General features: G+C 36.3%; 1 protein-coding gene across 2 annotated transcripts in view; it reads left to right on the forward strand.

The window, feature by feature from the left end:
* PPP1CB (protein phosphatase 1 catalytic subunit beta) overlaps positions 1-23,810 on the forward strand; it is a 37,384-nt gene that overhangs the window by 6,614 nt on the left and 6,960 nt on the right. For both annotated transcript variants that reach the window (XM_060117477.1, XM_060117478.1), the window contains exons 3-7: positions 11,562-11,693; positions 14,296-14,526; positions 16,396-16,500; positions 18,295-18,366; positions 23,377-23,528. In XM_060117477.1, coding sequence (XP_059973460.1) covers positions 11,562-11,693; positions 14,296-14,526; positions 16,396-16,500; positions 18,295-18,366; positions 23,377-23,528 — 692 coding nt within the window. The remainder of the gene's footprint in view (positions 1-11,561; positions 11,694-14,295; positions 14,527-16,395; positions 16,501-18,294; positions 18,367-23,376; positions 23,529-23,810) is intronic.

Here is a 23,810-nt window from a genome sequence, read left to right on the forward strand (position 1 = left end):
TTAAAACTAAGAATTTAAAAATATTCTTTAATTCATGTAAAGTAACGATAATAACCTATTCATTTTACATAATCAGAGTTTGTTTTCTACAACAAAACTAATAGTGATAAGCACATGTCTTTAATGTCTGGTTTTGTAGAAGACAGCAGAATTCTCACATCTGCTTTGCTTCAGTTTGTTTTGATACATTGTTTTGGTTGAAGTATATAAAGAAAATCTGTACTTTTACAGATACGAAGTTGTAAAAGGAAGGAGTATTTCAATAGCCTTTTTAGATAATGGTGGATATTCTTTAATATTATACCAGAAATCGACAAGTGGTAATTTCTTAAAGGTTAGTTGTAATGTAGAATCTGAAATATTGTTCTCTTACATTAAAATCCATTTATCTATCTTGCATTTTAAATGGATCTTACAGATGACTTTGTAACATGCATTGGTCATTTTGAAAATACTGGTTCAGCTGATTTATACAGATGTTCAAATGTTGACACATTTTATACAACATCAAAAAATTCACATTTGTTAATATTACAGCAAGGTATCAGAAGAGTCCTTGAGTATGAAGAAGCTGTCAAATTCATGGTGTTGGATACAAGGTTTCCAAAATTTTAATTTTCACTAGCAACAAATACTGTCAGTTGTCTTCTTTGAAATGACAGGCTCACTTTGTTCATTTTCAAGAGTATCTGTTAAATATCTTAAGTGTGAATAACCATAGTTTGTCTCTTGTGCTTTCCAGTAAAAGAGATGTTCTGTGAAAAAAAGTAGCTAGATCAGCTTGGAACTAAAACAGTCACACGAGTGCTTTTCTTGAAGGCAACCATTGTACTTTGATATGCAACAGAAATGCTTCATGGATACTTTCCATTTCATCATGCAGAATATTAAAAAGATGTATACTTGTTGGTGGCGATGTAAGAAAATTGATTGTTTTTACTGCTTAGTCAAGGGCAAGGGCATTTTTAATTGAAAATGGACCTTTTTTGTTTCGCTGTTTGTGGCAATTTAGTGCCACTGATTTGGTTTCTGCTGAGGTGTCGGTGTTTTAAGGTGTTTTAATCACCATTGCTTTTGCACCATGCAGATGTCAACACAGTGAAAAAGGGGATCACACTCGTGAGAACCACAGGACTAGGATGCTCCCTTCTTCTGTTCCTGAAATGTCTAGTCCTTCCCTGTATCTGTTAATTTTCTTCTTTACTCTTTTTTCATTATCTATTTGTTTACTAGTTTACCTGGAATGATTTTTTAACTTACAGCAATACACATACCCCTCTGAGAAATCATGAAAGCCCTGGACTTCTCAGAAAAGTATACATGTTCATGTGCATACACAGTATTACAGTTTGGGTTTTTATACAGGGCTCCTGAAGGCCATCTGTAGGCTCAAACCACATTAAGCAGGCAAACTTAAGATAAATTGAAATTATGGCAGTTGCCTAATTCTTTCATTTAAAACCAAAATTCCCCATTCTAGCCAACTGTAAAAATTTTCCTTTTTTGTGGCTTAAAGTAGACTCATACTAAATATGGAGAAATTGCCGTTTCATCTTAGAAAAAAAATTTAGGAAATCTGGATTTATGTTAACTTTGCTGTTGATTAGCATGTAACTTTGAGTGAATCTTTTTGGTAGGGTAGAAGTTAAAATATTAAAGGTTAATGAAGATTACTAAGATTTCATGTGGCAGATGTAATAGTGGAATTAGGTTTTTTTTTTCTCCTTGGCATTCTTTCTGTTTTAGAGAAGGCAGTTATTAGTAAGAACTTGCTGGAGAAAATAGCAGATGGTTATTGAAGGATAAAATTCAGTGTACACACAACACAGACATATATATCACACACCATTTGTAATTTAAAAAACAAACCTGCATTGAAAAGATTTTTACATGAATATGAAATTTGAAAAATAATGATGGAGTATAATTTTTTGTAATCATGAGAAGAAGGGACTTTGGGGGGAAGAGAACATTTTGCTTAATTGAGGTTCAGAGTTAGGGTTCTGTATCATCAAAATCAACTGGAAGTGTTCGTCTGTTAATGCTGATCTATAATGAGATTTTATGTATTTCATCTTGGAAGGTGTCTTAACACAGATAGGTAGGTACTACCGAAACTATTATCAATCCAAAAGCATGTGATTTTAGTTAAGTGATTTTAGTCATCACTTGGAAGGTATTTATAGAATTTTATTAGTTCTCTCAATATTTGCCTTTTATCATGTGATAACATTGCACATTAGTCAATTCCAGTGAGAGGTTAGGTGGAAGCTCCTCACCTGCACAATTAAATGGATTTTGATTTATTTTGCACTAACACTGAGGTCTAAAGAATGCTGTTAGAGGGCTTCCCTGGTGGCGCAGTGGTTGAGAGTCCGCCTGCCGATGCAGGGGATACGGGTTCGTGCCCTGGTCTGGGAGGATCCCACATGCCGCGGAGCAGCTGGGCCCGTGAGCCATGGCCGCTGAGCCTGCGCGTCCGGAGCCTGTGCTCCGCAACGGGAGAGGCCACAACAGTGAGAGGCCCGCATACCGAAAAAAAAAAAAAAAAAAAGAATGCTGTTAGAACTGTGGTTTGAGCTTAGAAAATAGTGTCCAGTGCAGATCTGTGAGGGAATGAAGATCTCACTTGTTTTAACATTTGACAGCCCTGGAACTGTGTAAAGCAACGTGACATTTGCTTGTGATTACAAGCAACATTAGTTGTCAAAGTGACTTAGCATAGTGTATGTTTCACACATAAGTATTTCTTCACATTTTAATTTTAGGTTGAATTATTAAGAAACATTATCAGGTTTGCAGCAAGATCTAATTTATAAAACCTACTCAGTGCTCGATAGTAGTGATTGAGGGTGATTCTCATTCAGAAAAATTTCAATATTGGCCCTCAGCTCAAAAAAATCACAATAAAACTTTATCACTATTAAACCACTGAACTGCTGTGTGATAGGGCAAGTCAGGATATTCAGCTTTTGTTTCTGACAAACATTTGTGTAACTGACAATGGTTAAGTTCATGAGAGCTAATGAAGTACACCATTGATACCACTGGTTCAATAGTATGATAGATTAAAATATTTTTCCACTGAGTGATTGCGCCGTAAGCTTTAAACACCTTCAATTTTCACAAGCTTTATTAAATTGTCCAACTAAGTCTTTTCCTGCTCCATGAGTATTTTTACCTCCATCAGTGTTTTGGGTTTGTTTCTTCAGCTTCTTTGAAAGTATTCTTTTTATTTATTTATTTTTGGCTGCCTTGGGTCTCCGTTGCTGCGCGCGGGCTTTCTCTAGTTGCAGCGAGCCGGGGCTACTCTTCGCTGTGGTGCGCCTGTGGTGCGCGGGCTTCAGTAGTTGTGGCTCGCGGGCTCTAGAGCGCATGCTCAGTAGCTGTGGCACACGGGCTTAGTTGCTCCGCGGCATGTGGAATCTTCCCAGACCAGGGCTCGAACCCATGTCCCCTGCATTGGCAGGCGGATTCTTAACCACTGTGCCACCAAGGAAGCCCCTTCGGAAGTATTCTTGCCTGTGGTTGTCCCACACAGACTATTCATAGAGGCTAACTTTTCAGTCACTTCAAATTGAGTATTGGCTCCTCAAGTAAGCAAAAACTAAGTATTGGCAATATCTGTGAACTCATCAAGAGCCAAAGAAACCACTCAAAATCATTTTTGTTTTTTTAACTGATTATTGACGTTGCTTCCAGTGTCCTCAACCCTTCAAGAACCGTCTTTATGGAAAGACTAATAAATATATAGTCTTAAACAAGTTTATAGTCTCAGGACATACTTCTTTGGCTTTTCCAAACAAATACGATTTAATTAACTCACCATTAGTAAATGGCTTTCCTCGCTTTCTAATACATGGACCAGTTGGAAGCTTACTTTCATTGCAGTCTCATTTTTATTTTTGTGAAGAAATTCTGCTGTGATGAGATTCCATTTACAATTAAAAAAATTTTTTTTGATTGTTACTTTCCTATGAGATGGGAATGTTGTGATGAAGTGCTTAGTTTCCTAATGTGAACATACATTTTATTCTTTTAGCACAGCTGTAATGTCATAAATACAATGCCTAGTCATTTAATTTAGTAACAAAATAATCCACACTCCACTGAGCCTTAGACATTCATATTTCAATTTTCTTCCTTTGACATGATGAGTATGCACTGGTAATAAAAGTAAAATAAAATGTTGCAGCACAGCAGAAGGTAGACACTGAAGACACTGTTGAGTTATAACTGCATCTCTGCAATTTCTAGTACCCTGGGAAGCAGTGCGAAGCCATGAGGGTTCCCCATGTGGTCTCTATGGCAACTACTCAACTCTGCCATTGTATCGTGAAAGTACCCATAGGTAATACGTAAATGAATGAGAGTGGTTTTGTTCCAGTAAAACTTTACTTATGGACGCTGACATTTGAATTTCGTATAATTTTTATGTGTCACAGAGTATTGTTCTTCCCCCGCCTCCCCCTCCAACTATTTTTAAAAGTATGAAAGTTACTCTTAACTCACAGGTCACACAGAAACAGGGATTGGACCAAATTTGGCCCTCAGGCCTTAGTGTTTTCCCCCTTTTCTGGTGTAAACATGATTGTGCAGAAAGGTTATTTTATCAGGAGCCAGGAGACCTTGATGCTTCCACCTAAGTTGAATGACTCATTTGCTGAGATAACATATGGGGTTATGGCCAGTAGTGTCTAGTCCTTGGCAAGGTATTCCTCAAAATTCTTCATATAAGCGTCTGAATTTCTAGTGTGTGCCCAGTAATCATATTTTGTGTACTTCTCTGTTTTCACTTGAGCAGCCACTCCATTGTTGAAGAGCAACCAACACAGGAAATTTTTGAGGGTTTTGATCTTTAAGAAAAGGAAAGCACCACTGTGTTCAACAGTCACTCCTGGAGGCATAGGGGAATGGACTCCAAATAAAAAGTGGCAGTCTTACTGGACTAAAGAGGAGAGGTGGAAGTCTGGGGCAACTAAAGCAGTTGAAACTTAAGTCCAAAAGAGGAGAGAATCACATAGACTCTAACCTCAAAATCTGCAGTCAGTTTCCCTTAAAGTCATTGATTTCTAAGATACACACATGCAAGGGAAGATTCTAAGTAAACCAGAAGAAAACAGTGTCTGGGAAGCTAAAGATATATGAGCAGAGATTCCAGCATCCCCCACAGTACCAGCATGGCACAAGTTGAAGTTCAATCTTTATGAAGTAAGAGAGGCCATATTATACCCTGAGTTTTCCATTGAGACCCCCATCATGGCCACTCTCCAAGAGTGAGGGCAAAATGAAGTACACCAGCCCTCAAGAAAATGTGGGTGAGGGACTTCACTGGTGGCGCAGTGATTAAGAATCTGCCTGCCAATGCAGGGGACACGGGTTCGAGCCCTGGTCCAGGAAGATCCCACGTGCTGCGGAGCAGCTAAGACTGTGTGTCACAACTACTGAAGCCTACATGCCTAAAGCCCATGCTCCGCAACAAGAGAAGCCACCGCAATGAGAAGCCCGCACACCGCAACAAAGAGTAGCCCCCGCTCACTGCAACTAGAGAAAGCCCGTGCGCAGCAACGAAGACCCGACACAGCCAAAAAAAAAAGGAAAGAAAAGAAAAGAAAAAATGTGGGTGAGTCCTTGGTACTGTGTCTGCTGCTAAAGGAAGCAGCCCTCCATGGAGGAAGATGTCGTATAGAACTAGTACAGTTTTTCATCCATAATCAAATATTTCATTCAGTGAAATACTACAGGAATGCTAACAGGATTAATGGACCAAAATATCAAGAGGAGAAAAAGGTATAAATCCACAGAATTCACATATTAGACTTATCACACAGACTTGAAGATAACTGACTTAATATGCTCAAGGTAAAGAGGAAAAGAAAAATTTTATCAGACCTGGAAACTGTACGACTAAAAAAATATATTAACTAAAATTAAGAATTTGGTAGTGCATTTACTAGCAAATTAGAAACAGCAAAATAGAGTAATAGTAAACTAGGGGAAAAAAAACAGTTGAGTAGAAATTATGTGGTGCTGAGAGAGAAAAAATAGAGGGGAAGTACAGAAAGAAAGCAACAGAAGACAATGGTAAAACATGTGTAATGGGATTCCCAGAAGGGCAAGAGATGTGGAATAGAGGATATATTAACCAAGAATTTTATAAAATTGAGAAAGATACCAAAACAAGATAAAAGAAGCTCTATGACTTCCAAGTGGGAAAAATGTAAATAAAGTCATATTGAGACCCATCATGGACTTAATTCCTAAAATCAAAGAAAAAAATCTTGGGCTTCCCTGGTGGCGCAGGGGTTGAGAGTCTGCCTGCCGATGCAGGGGACGCGGGTTCTTGCCCCAGTCTGGGAGGATCCCACATGCTGCGGAGCGGCTGGGCCCGTGAGCCATGGCCGTTGGGCCTGCGCGTCCGGAGCCTGTGCTCCGCAGTGGGAGAGGCCACAACAGTGAGAGGCCCACATACTGCAAAAAAAAAAAAAAAAAAAAAAAAAAAAATCTTAAAAGCTCCCAAAGGAAAGAAGTCATTACCTTCAGGACAATAATAAGAGTGATGGTTGATATATCACCTGAAACTACAGAAGCCAGAAATCAATAGAATGACCTCTTAAAGTGCTAAAAGAAAAAAAAAGAATGCTAACCTAGAATTCTAAATCTAGTGAGTGGTATGCTTCAAAAGTGAAGGCAAAACATAGACTAAAACTAAGAAAATTTATTGATAATAGATGGCACTAAAAAATGCTAAAGAAAGTTCATGTTGAAAGAAAATGCAGATAAAAGAACTGCAGAAAGAAATGAAAGAGCAATAAGGATAAATGTGTATAAATATAAATTAAGACTGTTTAAAATAATGACTTGTGGGGTTTAAAATATATGGGAGCAATATATGACAACTGTAGAGCAAAAGTCTGGAGAGTGGTAAATCAGTCAAGTGCATATGTTATCTCTAGAGTAAGCGCCAAAAGAAAAAGAATATATAACTAAAGAGCTAATAGAGGAAAAAATGGAATAATAAAAGATAAGCAATTACTCCAAAGAAATGTAAGAAAAGAGAAAGGAATAAAAAACAGATGAAACAAACGACAGGATGGTGTACTTCAACTCAACTTTCCCAGTGATTATGGTAAATGTGAGAGGAGCAAACACTCCAGACAAAGCTCAGAAGACATAACCATATACTGTTTACAAGGGACATATTTTAAATTTAAGGGCACAGATGGGTAAGTAAAAGAATGAGGAAAATACATTATGCACATACTAACGGAAAGAAACCTGAGTTGGCTATATATTTATGCCAGAAAAAGACTGTAAGGTAAGAAGAATCGCTAGAGGGAAAGAAGAGCATTGCACAATTAAAAGGAATAATTCAACAGGATGATAATAACAATCTTAAGTTTTTTAGGTATGTAATAATATAGGTCAAAAACACAAAAAGGAAAAGTTGATAGAACCAAAAGTTTGAAATAGACAAAACTACAACCATAGTAGATTAATGCACCTTTCTCAGTAACTAATAAACAAGAAAAAAAATCAGCAAGGATCTAGAAGATTTAAACAACACACTAAAATTGACCTAATTGATACACATGGAACTCTTTACCCAGCAACTGTAGGATATTACATACTTTTCAAGTATGTATGGACACTTACTAAAATATACTGTACCATAGAGCAAATCTCTAAATTTGAAAGAAAGGAGAGATCTCAGATATGTTCTCTGAATTCATTGGTGATAAGCTAGAAATCAATAGCAGATAACTGGAAAATCCTCAGGTATTTAGAAATTAAGTAATGTAAATACTTTCACGTGTCTTATTGGCTAAAGAAGAAATAACAGTGAAAGTTGTAAAATACATTGACCTAAATAATAGTGAAAATATGTGTTAAAACGTTTACAGTTACAGCTAAAAGCAGTGCTTAGAGGGATACATATAGCTTTAAATGTATATATTAGAAAAAAAGCTGAACAGTAAACTATTTCAAGACAACAGAAGAATAAATTATAACCAAAAAAGGTAGAAGGAAAGATATAATAAAAATAAGAGCAGAAATCAAATAAAAAGATGATTTTTTAAATGAAATCCTTGAAAAGATTGGTAAATTGATAACTCCCTAGAAAGACTGATAATGTAAAAAAATTTTTTTAATTTGCCAGTATCAAGAAAGATATAGGAGATATACCACTATTAAAGGAGACTAAAACGATTGAACAAATAATGCAATAATGTAATCCTGGATTGAATTCTGTACTGGGGAAGAACATGCTGTAAAAGACATGATGGAGACAGTTACTAAAATTGTAGTACATTCTTTATTTTTTTTTTAATTTTTAAACTTTTTAATATATTTATTTATTTTTGGCTGCGTTGGGTCTTCGTTGCAGTGCACACGCTTCTCATTGCCTGGCTTCATTGTGGTGGCTTCTCTTGCTGCGGAGCACAGGCTCTAGGTACATGGGCTTCAGTAGTTGCGGCACGTGGGCTCAGTAGTTGTGGCTATCGGGCTCTAGAGCGCAGGCTTAGTAGTTGTGGCGCAAGGGCTTAGTTGCTCCGCAGTATGTGGGATCTTTCCGGACCAGGGCTTGAACCCTTGTCCCCTCCATTGGCAGGCAGATTTGCGCAACCAGGGAAGTCCCTTTAGTACATTCTTCAGATTAAAGATTTGTATAAATATTAAATTCCCTGAATCTGATAACTTGTATTGTGGCTGTGTAAGAGATACTATTAGGGAATAATACTGATGTATTAAGGGGTAAAAGAGCATGATGTATGCAGTCTATTCTCAAATGGTTCAGAGAAAAGTTTTAAATATATGTATTTTAAGCATAATAAGATTCTAAATAACTTAATGCTAATAAATTTGATAATTTAGATGAAAAACTAACCTTGGCAAACTGACACAAGGAATAGAAAACCCGAATAGTCTTGTATCTGTTAAAGAAAATGAATTTGTACTTGGAATACCTTTCAAAAAGAAAATTCCAGACCCAGATGGTTTCACTGGTGGCCTAAACATTTAAAGAAGAAATTTTACCAATTGTATAAAGTCTCATAGAGAAAATAAAAAAAGAGGTAACACTTCCCAACTTGATTTCTGAAGCTAGCACAACCTTAATACCAAAATCTTATAAATAACAAGGAAAGGAAATTACTGGCCATTATCTCTCAGGAATATAGCCACAAATATCCTGAGCAAAATATTAGCAAATTGAATCTTGCAACATACAAGAAAGATAATGTCATAATTTGGTGGGGCTTATTCTAGGAATCCAAGTTTAGCACAATCAGTATAAGTCATATTAACAGAATAAAGGGGATGAAATTATGATTATCTCAGTAAATGAGATAGTATATTCGACAGAGTTTAAAGACTTTTCATGATAAAAGGTCTTAGCAAACTAGTCGAGTATGTACAAAATTATAGCTATCATACTTAATGGTGAAATAATTGAGTGTTTTTCCCTCCCAGTTCAGGAACCAGACAGGGAAGACCATTAGCACCACTTCTATTCAGCATTGTCCTGGAGGTCCTAGTCAATTCAGTGAGGAAGGAAAATAAAAGATGTAAAGATTGGAAGAGAGGTAGAACTGGCTTTTCACAGTTGACATGATTGTATATATTTGGAAACTACAAAGGACTGTATAAATTGTTAGAATAGGAAGTAAAGTCGGTTTTCAAAAATCCGTTATTTCTATATGCTAATATTAAACAATTGGAAAATGAAATAAGAAAACACATTTACAGTAGCAGCGCCCCTCACCTCCCATCAATTTAATGAAAAATTTGCAGGACTGCCACACTGAAAACTGTAAAACAGTGCTGAGACAAACAAACGACAACCTAAATAAAAGGAGAAATATTATGTTCGTGGATTGGAAGACTCGGTATTGTTAAGATATCAATTCTCCCTAGACTTACATATTCATTCCCAGTTAAAACAAGTTGGGGGTGAAAGGGACAAGCCAGTTTTAAAACATATTTGGAAATGCAGAAGGACCTAGATTAGCCCAGGAAATCTTAACAAAATGAGAATGATTATATTACCTGATACCAAGACTTTATTAAAAACTATAGTAATTAAGATAGCATAGTACTGGGACTTCCCTGGTGGTCAGTGGCTAAGACTCCGCACTCCCAAAGCAGGGGGCCTGGGTTCAATCCCTGGTCAGGAAACTAGATCCCATATGCCACAGCTAAAAAAAAAAAACAAAAAAAAAAACAGCATAGTACTTACTGATGTAAAAATACACAGGTTAACAGACTATGTAGAGTGTTTAGAAACAGACCCATTCATGTATGGTCACCTAATTTTTCTACCAAGTTAGCCCTGCAGTTCAGTGGAGAAAGGATGATCTTTACAATAAACGGTGCTAAATCAGTTGGATATCTTTATGGATAAAAGTGAACTCATACAACTTAACATCAAAAAAAAAACCCAATTAAAAAATGAGCAGAGGACCTGAATAGACATTTTTCCAAAGACGATATACAGATGGCCAACGGGCACGTGAAAAGATGGTCAACAGGCGGCCTTGATTTATTCCTTTTTATCAGTTGACTGATAAACTGAGACCCAATGCAGCGAAATAAATTAATTAAAAAAATTTCATATCAAGATTAAGAATTGTTCCTATTGCAGAGCATTGAATCTAAGCTAGTATTCTAGATACTTAGTGGAAGATACAAAGTTAGATGTCTTTTTTTCATCTTAAAAAAATTCAAATGTTTATGGGAAGTAGGTAATTGATGTTTGAGAACTAGTACTAATGTAGAAGTTATGCTAAGTTCCTATAATAAAGGCAGTTCTGCTGATAATTGTTTTGAATTTCAGGGATGATCTTATTAACTGTCATATTTGCTTAAAACGCATTTCAACATTGGCTCTGTTTCCTCCTTGTTACTTATATATTACTATACTTATGGAATATATCCACGAATAGGCTTTTGGCGGCGGGCGGGGGGGATGACTTTTTTTTTTAAGCCTCTCTCAGCCTGACAAAGGAATCAGCAATTTTTAGCAAGAAATTCATGGACTTAATTGTAAATGGGAAGTGATAGGAGTATATAGAAGTATAGTCTCTGTTTCCTTTTTAAAATGAGATAGAATGGGAGCTAGCAGTATATTTAAAGAGAAAGAGCCAGTGGAGAAGGTAATGATGAGAGGAAATGATTGCTGAGTTCAGTAGGGCAAATAAGGAACTACCCGTGGACCATTCCTCCCCACTCCATCCCAGAAGTTACTGAGAACCATATTAATTAATGAGTTTTAGTCACTTGGGCTGTGAGGCTTTAAGTTGGCCACTGGAGAACAAAGAAGACCGCATTTCCATGGCAGCAGCTTTGAGGAGCGTCAGAAACCACAACAGTCGAGACAGAGAAAAGCCAGAGGTCATAGAATAACCTAACTGTCAGCCATAGGACACAACAGGATATCTGGTAGTTTGCTGCCTACGTGACTCTTCTGATCTTCAAAATATGGGCATGACTCCTTTTTAAGAATTATTATTTTATGGATAAATTTTAGAAAACTGACCATTTTATTTATTGTTTACCAGTACGAGGATGTCGTCCAGGAAAGATTGTGCAGATGACTGAAGCAGAAGTTCGGGGTTTATGTATCAAGTCTCGGGAGATCTTTCTCAGCCAGCCTATTCTTTTGGAATTGGAAGCGCCACTGAAAATTTGTGGTATGTAAATGGGTAAAGTAGGAAACAATCTCTTTTGAATCCTATATTTACATTGAAGATGATTGAGAAAACACCTAAAAATGTTAAAAAAAAAAAAAGGATTGCTAGTTTTATTACATTAAATTATAGAAATAGAGACTTTTATAAAATGACGTTAGAGACAAGAAGAACATGTTTGCTGTATATACAACAGATTAAGAGATTGCTGTTCACACTATATAAAGCGTTCTTAGAAACAAAAAAAGTTAATAAAATAAAATTTAAGGGGCGGGGGCAGATTGTAGAAGAAATTCAAATGGCCAGTAAACATAAGATCCTCAGCCTCACCAGTAATCAGTGAAATGCAATTTAAAAATAAATCTGGAACGTTGATCCAATTGAAAAAAAAATGTCAAAAATTGATATCCATTGTTGTCAAGGATCTGGAGAAAGGGCATTCCAGTACACTGGTTAGAAAAAACAGGTATAGAATTTCAGAGGTCAGTACGGCAGTATCCACGGTTTTCTAACTTAGATGTGATCATTTTAATTAATTAATTTATTTATTTATTTATTTATTTATTATTTATTATTTTTATTTTTTTTGTGGTATGCGGTCCTCTCACTGTAGTGGCCTCTCCCATTGCGGAGCACAGGCTCCGGACGCGCAGGCTCAGTGGCCATGGCTCACGGGCCCAGCCGCTCCGCGGCATGTGGGATCTTCCCGGACCGGGGCACGAACCCGTGTCCCCTGCATCGGCAGGCGGACTCCCAACCACTGCGCCACCAGGGAAGCCCCATTTTAATTTATTTTGAAGATTATATAACTTTATACAATTTGTATTTGATCTTTCAAGTCTTACAGTGGCTTTTGGCCAAAAACTAAAACTTTAACCTTAGTTAAACTTAACCTTAGTTGAGTGATTGCATTTTTTTTTTAACATCTTTTTTTTTTTTTTTTTTTTTTTTTTTTTTTTTTTTTTTTTTTTTTTTTGCTGTACGCGGGCCTCTCACTGTTGTGGCCTCTCCCGTTGCGGAGCACAGGCTCCGGATGCACAGGCTCAGCGGCCATGGCTCACGGGCCCAGCCGCTCCGCGGCATATGGGATCCTCCCAGACCGGGGCACGAACCCGTATCCCCTGCATCGGCAGGCGGACTCTCAACCACTGCGCCACCAGGGAGGCCCCTTTAACATCTTTATTGGAGTATAATTGCTTTACAGTGGTGTTAGTCTCTGCTGTATAACAAAGTGAATCAGCTATACATATACATATATCCCCATATCTCCTCCCTCTTGCATCTGCCTCCCACCCTCCCTATCCCACCCCTCTAGCTGGCACAAAGCACCGAGCTGATCTCTCTGTGCTGTGCGGCTGCTTCCCACTAGCTATCTGTTTTACATTTGGTAGTAGATATAAGTCCATGTCACTCTCTCACTTCGTCCCAGTTTGATTGCATTGTTAAAGCTAGAAAAACTGTTGGCACAGAAAGCATTTTCCTGTAGTTCACATAACATGGGAAGTGGTATAAATGATGTATTACACTGACTTTTGGTTTGATAGCGCAGTTTTTCTTCTTGTAGCTGTTAGTATTTGTCAGTTAGCTTTTATGAACTTAACCATCAGCTTTTGTTCAATCAAGGATTATTTGCTATATGCAGACCTTTTCATTCCCCTGCATGTTTTTTAGTGATGCACATTCACACCATGTAACCTGCAGATGCATAGTGTGCTCTTTAAATACTTTTCTTCTCTTATGTGGCTTATTAAGTCATGTACTTGGTGTTCCTTTATATAGTGCGTAGCAATTAAGAGATATTAACTAAGTAAATGTTGAATAAATTAATTAGAGTATCACCTGTAAGTAAGAGGTGGTAGTTGAAATTTTGTGGAAATGAAGCAAATTATAAGTCATCTTAAAGTTAAAGTGAGTCATATTCTCAACAAGATACTCTAAAATGCTTTAATACAGAAATAATTTGAAGGTAGTAGAAGTTATTTATACTAAATATTTCTAAGTTGCTGTTTCCTCACTACTAGGTATAAAAAAGTGAACCTAAGTTAAACTACCAGATAGTGTAACTGTACTAGCATAACAAATTACCCCAAAACTTTGTGGCTTAACGACATTAATTTATCATCTCATAGTTTCTGTGGGTTAAGAATTGAGGCACAGCTTACCTGGGTCCTCTGGGTCTGAGTCTCTCACAGTCTGTTAAGGTGTCATCTGGGCCTGCAGTCATCTCAGGGCTCAATTGTGAAAGGATTCAGTTCCTTATGGGCCAATGGACTGAGGACCTCAGTTCCTAATGAGTTGTTGACCAAAGGCCTCCTTTAGTTCTTTACCAGATGTGCTTCTCCATTAGGTGGCTTCATCATCCAGCATGAGAGAAGGCAAGAGAGAGTGCAAGCAAGATGGGAAGTTACAATTTTTTGTAACTTAATCTCAGAAGTGAAAGCCCATCTCACTTTTGCTGTATCCTCTTTGTTAGAAGTAAGTCACTAGCTACGGCCCACATTCAAGAGAAGAGGATTACATAAGGGTATAAACATTGAGAATCATTTTATAGAAGCTGCATACCACAGTAACCATAAATTTTCTAAAACTTTTTTTCTATTTTTAGGAGATATTCATGGACAGTATACAGATTTACTGCGATTATTTGAATATGGAGGTTTCCCCCCAGAAGCCAACTATCTTTTCTTAGGAGATTATGTGGACAGAGGAAAGCAGTCTTTGGAAACCATTTGTTTGCTGTTGGCCTATAAAATCAAATATCCCGAGAACTTCTTTCTCTTAAGAGGAAACCATGAGTGTGCTAGCATCAATCGCATTTATGGATTCTATGATGAATGTAAGTAAAAATAAAAGCTTATTTCTTATTAAAGGGAAAATTCCCTAATAGTTTTCCATTTCAAAAGATTTCCTTCAATTCAGAGTTTTTAAAAATGTGGTCTATCAAACAGAAGCCCAAGACGAGAGCCTTACATGAAAGAGGAACCTAAAACTGGGAAACATATTATTAATTAAATTGGTTCCTGGGGATCTCCTTGGTCATGTTGTTTCAGGTTAATTGCAGCTTATTCAGCTGAAAGGCCCTCTTATAATTAGTTTATATAGTAAAAATACCCAAGTGGAACAGAGGCCACTATAGACAGTAGCCTGTGGTTTTCTAGTCTCCATTAAGGTTTTAGCTCTCAACTTTCTTGTGATATGACAGAAACTCTTATTGACCCTGTGTCACAAAAAATATTGAGAAGTTCTATAAAATTATTTAAAAGTTGAAGTTTATTAGAATTTTAATCTATGCCTATAAAACTAGAGAGATAAGGATACTGAATACTCTGGATGTCCTTATTTTGTTGTACTCTTTCAGTAAGAAATCACTGATTCGCTGTTGTGTGGTAGTGTTTCCAAGTGTTAATACTGAATTACCCTACTACATTTGACTTCGGTCTTTTGCTTTTGTTAGAGTATGGGAGTGAATGAACATGTTTGGTTAATTAAATTTAGAACCAATTAACAATGATTTTCAAATTGAATTTTGTTTTTTAATGCTGAATTCTCCATTAGAATCTCTTTTTGCTCTTTTACATCCTTAATTATGGTAGAGTCCTATTAGAACCCCTATCTCCTTGATTCATGTAATCATTTATTTGACAAATGTTTGAGGATGTATTATATGCCAGGTACTATTCTAAATACTGGGAATGCAGCAGTGCTCAAGAGAGATGATCTCTATTCTTACGGAGTTTACATTCTAGTGGGAGTGATTTTGTATTTGATTTTACATATTGCATTTTTATTTCTAACGTGTACTGTTATGGTTTCAGTTGTTTAAATCAGACCAGTAGACAGGAAGTGGATTGTAGTACAGCAACCACTTTTCTAAAGCTACATCAGAAATAGAGGTATATTATTAAAGGATAAAATATGGACTTCAATATCCTCAAGGATAGAAGTGACATCAAATGAAATGTATGTTGAGAGCAGCTTATAAACACTTTGAGTTATACTTGTTCATTGAGGGGCAGGTTATTGCATAAAAGCATAGGAAATTAGTGCTTTGTGTCTTTTTATCCCTCCCTTGGGTTAGTTGTTGCAACTTACTGCCAAATTCAGAAAAATCAAGTAACTCCAAAAAGGTGAATGTGCACTTGAGATTGTGCTTGTTGTAGCTCTTTATGCTAGACTCCAGGAAAATTATAGCCTTTGTGTCTCTACTTATACTTACTATGGTGCCAAGTAAAAATTTACTCAGAAGTGAATGCCAGTTAAGCACCTGGAAATTCTCCTTTCTTGGCAGTAAGTTTATGCCGTGTTACCAATGCATTAGAGTTAAAGCAGACAGTCTCCAGAGGCACGCTTTTCACTTCTGCTTACTTACTTGGCTAGGTATTTAACATCTTGAACGGAAAAAGTAAACTAATAGTCTATTAGATTGTTTCAAAGTTGCTATATTATAGTGACCTTGAAAGGCAAAAGTGTTTGATTTGTTTCATAAAACACCTGGCACTATATTTGTAGTCTTTGTAATTTTACTGAAGGTGCTGAATGTTTATTATACTTACTAGCTTTTTAAAAGTATACAAATCATACTCATTATAGAAAAAACAAGTGCTAAATAAACATAAAGAAAATTGGAATCATTCATAAATCTGTTGCTGTTAGATAACTAATGAGAACAGTTTTAGATTTATTCTATTGCTTGTCCTTTTTATAGGCAAACGAAGGTTTAATATTAAATTGTGGAAGACCTTCACTGATTGTTTCAACTGTCTGCCTATAGCTGCCATTGTGGATGAGAAGATCTTCTGTTGTCATGGAGGTAGACTAGTAAATTCGCCTTATGGGTTTTTCTTCTTTTTCTTCCATTATTTAGAAAAGGCCTATAATAATTGAGATGCTGTGGAAAAACAAAGCAGTGCTTATTTGAAAACTCAAGTGATTAAAACTGTTTTAAACATGGCTAAAATGTCTTTGAATAACTAGAAATTTGTGGTTATTTACATAATGAAAATGCAAATTTAGTACTTGTCTTTAAAGAATTTCACATATGAGGATAAACCAGAGTTTTGCTTGAAAAAATGTCTTTTCTTTGCCTCAGTTTTGACAGAAGGATACCTCTACTATCAGTAAAAATGAGAGGATCATGACTATTTTCCCATCTATAATAAATACTTTTAATCAGAATCCAAATATAATATTAAATATATTTATGTTATATAAATATATATTTATATTATATAAATATAACATATATATACTATTAAACTCAAATGTTTAATGTTCTCACATGCCAAGAGTTCTAGGCTTTATGTAATATGTCTGCTTTAGTCCTAAAAATAATTTTTTAGTAGAATGATAAATTATTCTGTATGACGTGTTAAATATACTTGAATATATGAAAGTTCATTTGAAAAACTAACGTGTCTAGCACTTGGCTAGGTGCCGTGCAAATATACAGGTAGTATATGATCTGGCTATCTTGAGGCATTTAAAACCTATTGATAAAACATTTTCAAAACAGCTAATTGAGTAATGAAAGGAATTTAATTATGTGTATTTGTTGAGACAATAATTATAATGAAAAGTCAGGAAAGGTAGAGAATTGTTGGGCAAACATTTATGGAGGCATGGGTTTTGGAGGTGAAAAGGACTTGAGACAGTCTTTCTAGCTGAAGGAATGTGTGAGGACTGGCCTAACTAGAATGTCAAATATATATGGGGAATGATGGGATCAGATTATGGAGGTTTGAACACTGAGCAAAGGAGTTTTTTGAATGGTTTAATAGCCATATTGGGTTTTTGTACAGGGAGATAGTTTAATGAAAATACTATAAGAAAATTAGTTTTTCATCTGTGTGCAGGAAGAATTAAGGTAGAAAAATGCTAAAAGATAGATGCACTTATCTAGGCTTGAGGTAATTGTTTATTCTCTGATAGGACATAATTTACTATGTTAATTGAAGCATTTTACAGTAGGTACTAAACATTTAAGAAGTTGTAGCTCTTGCACATTAGTATAGTTAAGAATAGAAATGTAGCAATATGAATATTGAATATGGAATGTGAGGTGATACTTGAATTGTCTACCAAAGAGAAATACTAGGTTACTTAAAAGATTTCAAAGTATTTTCATGTGCTTTTTCTTGTTTATCTTTCTGATCAACAATTATGCTTTTATGTAAGAAATTGAGCATGTTGGAGTGGGATGTAGGAAGGTCTTAATGGGACATGGTGAGCACTTTAAGTAAACATGTTTAAGTGGTAAGAAGTGGCAAAACTTCTTAGTAGGAAGGATTGGAATTGCGTGCGTTCCTATGAAGAGCAGGGAATGATTGGAAAGACAGAAGAGTGGTAGGATTTTTTTTTCCTTGAGAAAATCTTTTGAAATGAAAAGTTTTATTCCCCTGGTAGGGAAAAATGGAGAAGACCTAATGGTAATGTTCTGTTGTATCAGTGGGATTCTATTTAATAACCCAATATATTAAAGATAACATTGAAAGGAACACTTGAAGTATCTCTAATTTCACATAGTAAATCTACTTTGACTAAATGCTTTTTATTTGAGTGAAAATTTTTACGATGTCAGTACTATGAGTCATCTTTTCATTTATAGGACTGTCCCCAGACCTGCAATCCATGGAGCAGATTCGGAGAATTATGAGACCCACTGATGTCCCTGATACAGGTTAAGTATATAGAGAAGTTTAATCAATATTTAATGTAAAATGTTGGCATATTTGAACTTAATTATATTTAATGGAAGTAGGATTGTATTGTGTAATAAATAATAGAGCTTTTTTTATAGTCAATAAACTAACTACAGATTATTTGGAATAATACAAAATATTTCACTTTCCACTAATACTCCAAAGTACAGAAGTTTTAAATTTTATATATAACCATAATATGGTTCTGTCAAACTTACTTTTCACGAAAGTTCTGCTATTGAGTCCCCTTACCTTCCAGTCTTTCTAAATTCCTTTATTCATATCAACATTGGTTATGTTCTTCAAACAGTTGTTAAAAATTAGTCGAAAGTTTTTTAATTAAAATAGTCTTTCTTAGCCAAGGTTACAATTACCTTCTTTTACATTATCTAGTTGTTTTCTGTTATTTTCTGTATCATCTATATTTCAAATTTTTAGAGCTCTTAAGGCTCTTGAGACAGAAGGCTCTAGAGATGTGTGGTTAATGTTATGAAAATTGTGAACATTTATGTGAAAAAAATATGAAAATTGACTATGCAGACATTGAGAATAACTTTCAGATTTTCAGTAAAGCAAATAAAAACAGAAGCAAATAAGTTCCAACTGAGGATAAATTGCTGTGTTGATTAACAAATGAGCCTAATATAATTTTATAAATAAATGTTAGGTACAGTTGCCACTTAACCGTGACTTTTCTATTGGCTTTTAAATGATAATTATTCATATTTGAGTACTGGTATATGTGCTAATTACGGTGTTCATATCATAAAATACCATGAAGACCTGTGAATTGAATGCAGTTAGTGTGTTGTTTCCTCAGTTCAACTTTTGCTTAAAACATCAGTACCTTTCTGTGTGACATTTTCTGACAACCAGTGTGTGCAGTTTTTCCATACCACAGCCAATTCTCCAAAACCATGTGGGTATCCGGCAGTTCATTTCAATTCTGACACTAACCCCTGAAGTTAGCCCAGACCCCACAGGTTAAGGGCTCCATTCCACAATTCTGCTCCCACTTCAGATGCCAGCCTCAAGTGGGGTCTCCAGGAGAACCACACTTCTGCCTGGCAGACTACAAATTCACAGGTTCCCACAACCACTTCCTCAGATGCTTTACTTAGACATGTACCAGTTTATTATAAAGGATACAAATTCAGGAACAGCCACATGGAAGAGATACACAGGGCAAAGGTATGGGGAGAGCCCCGTGTTGGTAGGTGAACAGCTTCCACACCCTTTGGCATCAGCGTGTTCACCAACCTGGAAGCTACCCAAATCTAGTTGTTCAGGGGTTTTTATAGAACTTTGTTTCTAGCCCTCCACTCTCACCCCTCCCCAGAGGTGGCGGGTACGGAGTGGGAGGGCTGAAAGTTCCAACTCTCTAACCATGTGTTTGGTCTTTGTGCTGACTGGGTCCCACGGTGAAGTTTCTGGGTCCCCCCCAACCCACCTAGGTCCCCTCATTAGCATAAACTCAGGTGTGATGGAAAGGAGGCTCCTTATGAACAACAAAAGACATTTCTATCAGGAAATTCCAAGGGTTTTAGCTTTGTGCCAGGAATGGGAACAAAGACCAAAAGTATTTTTATTATATCACACTGTCGTACTATTAAAAGCATTAACAAAAGCAAAATTGCCCTTTCGCTCAGTTTCTACCAGGCTTTTTTTTTTTTTTAATTTACAAAGCTTTATTCACAGATAATGTGTTAAAGAATGACATTCATTTTTAATTTTAATTTTTGGCTGCGTTGGGTCCTCGTTGCTGTGCATGGGCTTTCTTTTTAGTTGCAGTGAGCAGGGGCTACTCTTCATTGCCGGGCACAGGCCTCTCATTGCGGTGGCCTCTCTCGTCTTGGAGCACCGGCTCTAGGTGCGCGGGCCTTAGAGCGCAGGCTCAGCAGTTGTGGCGCATGGGCCCAGCTGCTCCGCAGCATGTGGGATCCTCCCGGACCAGGGCTCGAACCCATGTTCCCTGCATTGGCAGGCAGATTCCCAACCACTGTGCCACCAGGGAAGCCCCTCTACCAGGCTTTTTAAAAAACAAAACAAAAAAAAACAAAAAAACTTACATTATTGGATTAATTGTCCCGTTTTTATTTGTGTAGTCAGACCCACCATATATCTATTGTATTCATCAGTTCTCAACAAACTTTAATATCTCAAATGAGGATTACCTAGAGTGCCATAGGGTCTAGAAATCCTATTATACATTAGGAACATCATATATATATGGGGTGGAAAGGTCTTTTAGCTTACTGATAAGAGAATTATTTATTGGTAATTTTGTAAAGGAGAATTGATTATTCATCAAATAGGGTTGGGCTGGATGGTACTAACTTCATTTCCCACTCTTAAGATCCAAAGACTATAGAAAAGTAAGCATTAAAAAATATTTGTGGGGCTTCCCTGGTGGCACAGTGGTTGAGAGTCCGCCTGCCGATGCAGGGGACACGGGTTCGTGCCCTGGTCTGGGAAGATCCCACATGCCACAGAGTGGCTGGGCCCGTGAGCCATGGCCGCTGAGCCTGCACGTCCGGAGCCTGTGCTCCGCAGCGGGAGAGGCCACAACAGTGAGAGGCCCGCGTACCGCAAAAAAAAAAAAAAAAAAAAAATTTGTGAACCAGTGCCTGAGTAAACCATGGCTAAACCTCTAAATTGGGTTGTTAATAACGTGCATCTGGTGCTTGTTTTCAAGTGTGATTGTACTGTTTTGCTCCGTGTACTAAAGCATACTGAAAGTGTAATGATATCACTCAGAATGCTACTCATGACTATACAGCAACCATTATAAACAGTTGTATGGATCCTCTATTATCAGTAAGCCACCAACATATTGCATATTGCAGTAAATTGTCTCATAACTTACTTCAGTAACACGATGTTTTTGTATTGATTATAAAAAGAAAACATGCATTTTTCCAGATTTTGATTGTAATTATAGAATATATTTGACCAAACCTAATAGAAACTAGTATTTAAATAATAGGGTATTTATTTAAAATGAGGTACAATATAAATATCAAGTGATACCATCTTCAGAGTTTCTGTTGCTGGTATAGTTCAGACATAAATCAGTTTCAAGGATGGCACGTTAGGTTTCTCTGTTTATCATATTTTAATGGGAAGTTTCCGAGATGCTAAAAACAGTCATTTTGAGCTTTCATATTCTCTGTAATCTTTAGAAATTTAATTTATAAATTATGTTTTTTGAGATAATAGCCTAATGATTATATTGCTTATTCATTAGGGATTGGATTATAAACATTGAACCTTGACTCTGAGATTCTTGTCTCCATCCATTAAGATTAAGGAACGCCACATTGTTGTTGCTACAGTTATTTGATTTTGTATGCATGTAGGCTGTTGCATTTTCCAGATAATTCCAAAAGCAACTACATTCTAGTTTTATTGTCACATTAAAATTATAGAATAATATCTTGACCTTCTCACTGCTGCTTCTGTGGAAACAGACTGGAAAGTATGAGCACTATAGAGCTGTGTGTGTGTGTGTGTGTGTATTTAAAGAATCAGCTTCTGATGCTTTAGAAACCAGCAAGAGCTTTTAAACTGAGACCATCCCAATGGATTTTGTATGCTGGTGGATTTCTTAAAACATCATGACAGGAGTTTAGGAAATAATGATAGAAATTAAGCGTGCATTGCCACGATTTCTACAGGGTGTTTTAGATACTTCCCCTATCAAGACAGGCTGTACTGTGACTCAAAATGAAGATCTCCTTTCGTGATAAGCTATATTATGAGGTATATGGATTATCCAGAAAAACTTTAAAGCTGACTCATTCTAAAACAGTCTTCCCTTAGTACCGTAGTTCTTAGAAAACTAAATATCACCATCTGAGTATCCACCCTTTCTTAATCTCACTACAACTTGACTTTACCCTCTCTCTTGCCCTCAACCATCAAGATATTGCTTTCATTACGGTCTGATAATCTAATTGTAAATAGCATAGGTTTTTGTCCTAATCTGCTTGTTCATTGTACTTGAAATGTAACCATTTCCTACTTCTAGATAATTCTTACCCTTTCGGGAGATCCTACTATTCTAATCTCTTCCTTTTGTTTTGACTATTCCTTCCCAATACTTTTTGCTCATTCCTTCTCTGCCTGCTTATTAAATGTTTGATTCCTGTGTTCATTTACTGGTCTTCTTACTTTACATTCCCAAGATGGTTTCAGTTCCTTCTAAGATTTACACTACTATTAGTAAGATGAAGATACTTAGATAAATATTTTTAGCTCTGACCTCTTTTTTTAAGCCCAAAACATTGTAAAGTCAAGGATCTGATCTGATTTTGTTTCTCCATATACTTTATTTAAATCCTCCAGGCCTTTGTAGAAAATGTTTTCTTCCCTCAAATTGATCTATACATCAAATGTAGTTCCAGTGAAATCTCGATTAGGTCCACAGAATTTGACAGCCTGATTCAGAGGTTTATATGTGGAAGAACAAAGGATTAAAAGTAACCAAGACAATCCTGAAGAAAAATATTAAGTGGGGGGTAGGCCTACCAAATAGAAAGATTTATTTAAAAGCTCTAGTGTGTTATTGGCTCAGTGTTAAATAAAGTAGATTAATGGAATAGACTACAGTACCAGAAACAGGATAGTTAGCTCTGTAAGGAAAGGATGAACTATTCAGGAAATGCTGCTGGGTCAATTGGTTATCCATACGGAGAAACTATAGACAAAAGACGAACAACCTTTTCCAATATATGCTTTAGAGTGAGCCATGCACACGTCCTATCTGTGGAAAGGGTTGGTGAGTACTGCCTTAAGTCAGGTACAATTGTATTTGCATGGTTACTTTAACAAAAAATGGCTAAGTTTGATAGGCTGGGATACTAGGGGGCAAGTGATTATTACTATTATTAAAGGGTAAGAGGACAGAAGAAGAAATGTGATGTAGATATACTTTATTTTATAAATTTTGTTTTGTTTTTTAATTTTTGTGTTTTTATTCTTTAAAGGGTTGCTCTGTGATTTGCTGTGGTCTGACCCAGATAAGGATGTGCAAGGTTGGGGAGAAAATGATCGTGGTGTTTCCTTCACTTTTGGAGCTGATGTAGTCAGTAAATTTCTGAATCGTCATGATTTAGACTTGATTTGTCGAGCTCATCAGGTATGAAATACAAAACTTGGGTGTTTTGATGTTTATTAACTTCACCCAGATGTACTCCTTTTATTTTTGAGGAAATTGAGATCCAAGAAAGCTAATTATACAAGGAAAGCAGTAGAAGAGATAAAGCCTATACCTTGATCTCACAATTAACAATCTAATGATTAGTTAACCCTTTCTCACCCTCTTAAGGGGAAAGGTTTCAAAGGAATATATTTTTGTAGTGTAGTGCAATACTAACAAATTTTTCAGTTCTTGTCTGAAGCTTTCTAGAAATATTTGACC

Source organism: Mesoplodon densirostris, chromosome 14, assembly GCF_025265405.1.
Source record: "Mesoplodon densirostris isolate mMesDen1 chromosome 14, mMesDen1 primary haplotype, whole genome shotgun sequence".
NCBI lineage: Eukaryota > Metazoa > Chordata > Mammalia > Artiodactyla > Ziphiidae > Mesoplodon > Mesoplodon densirostris.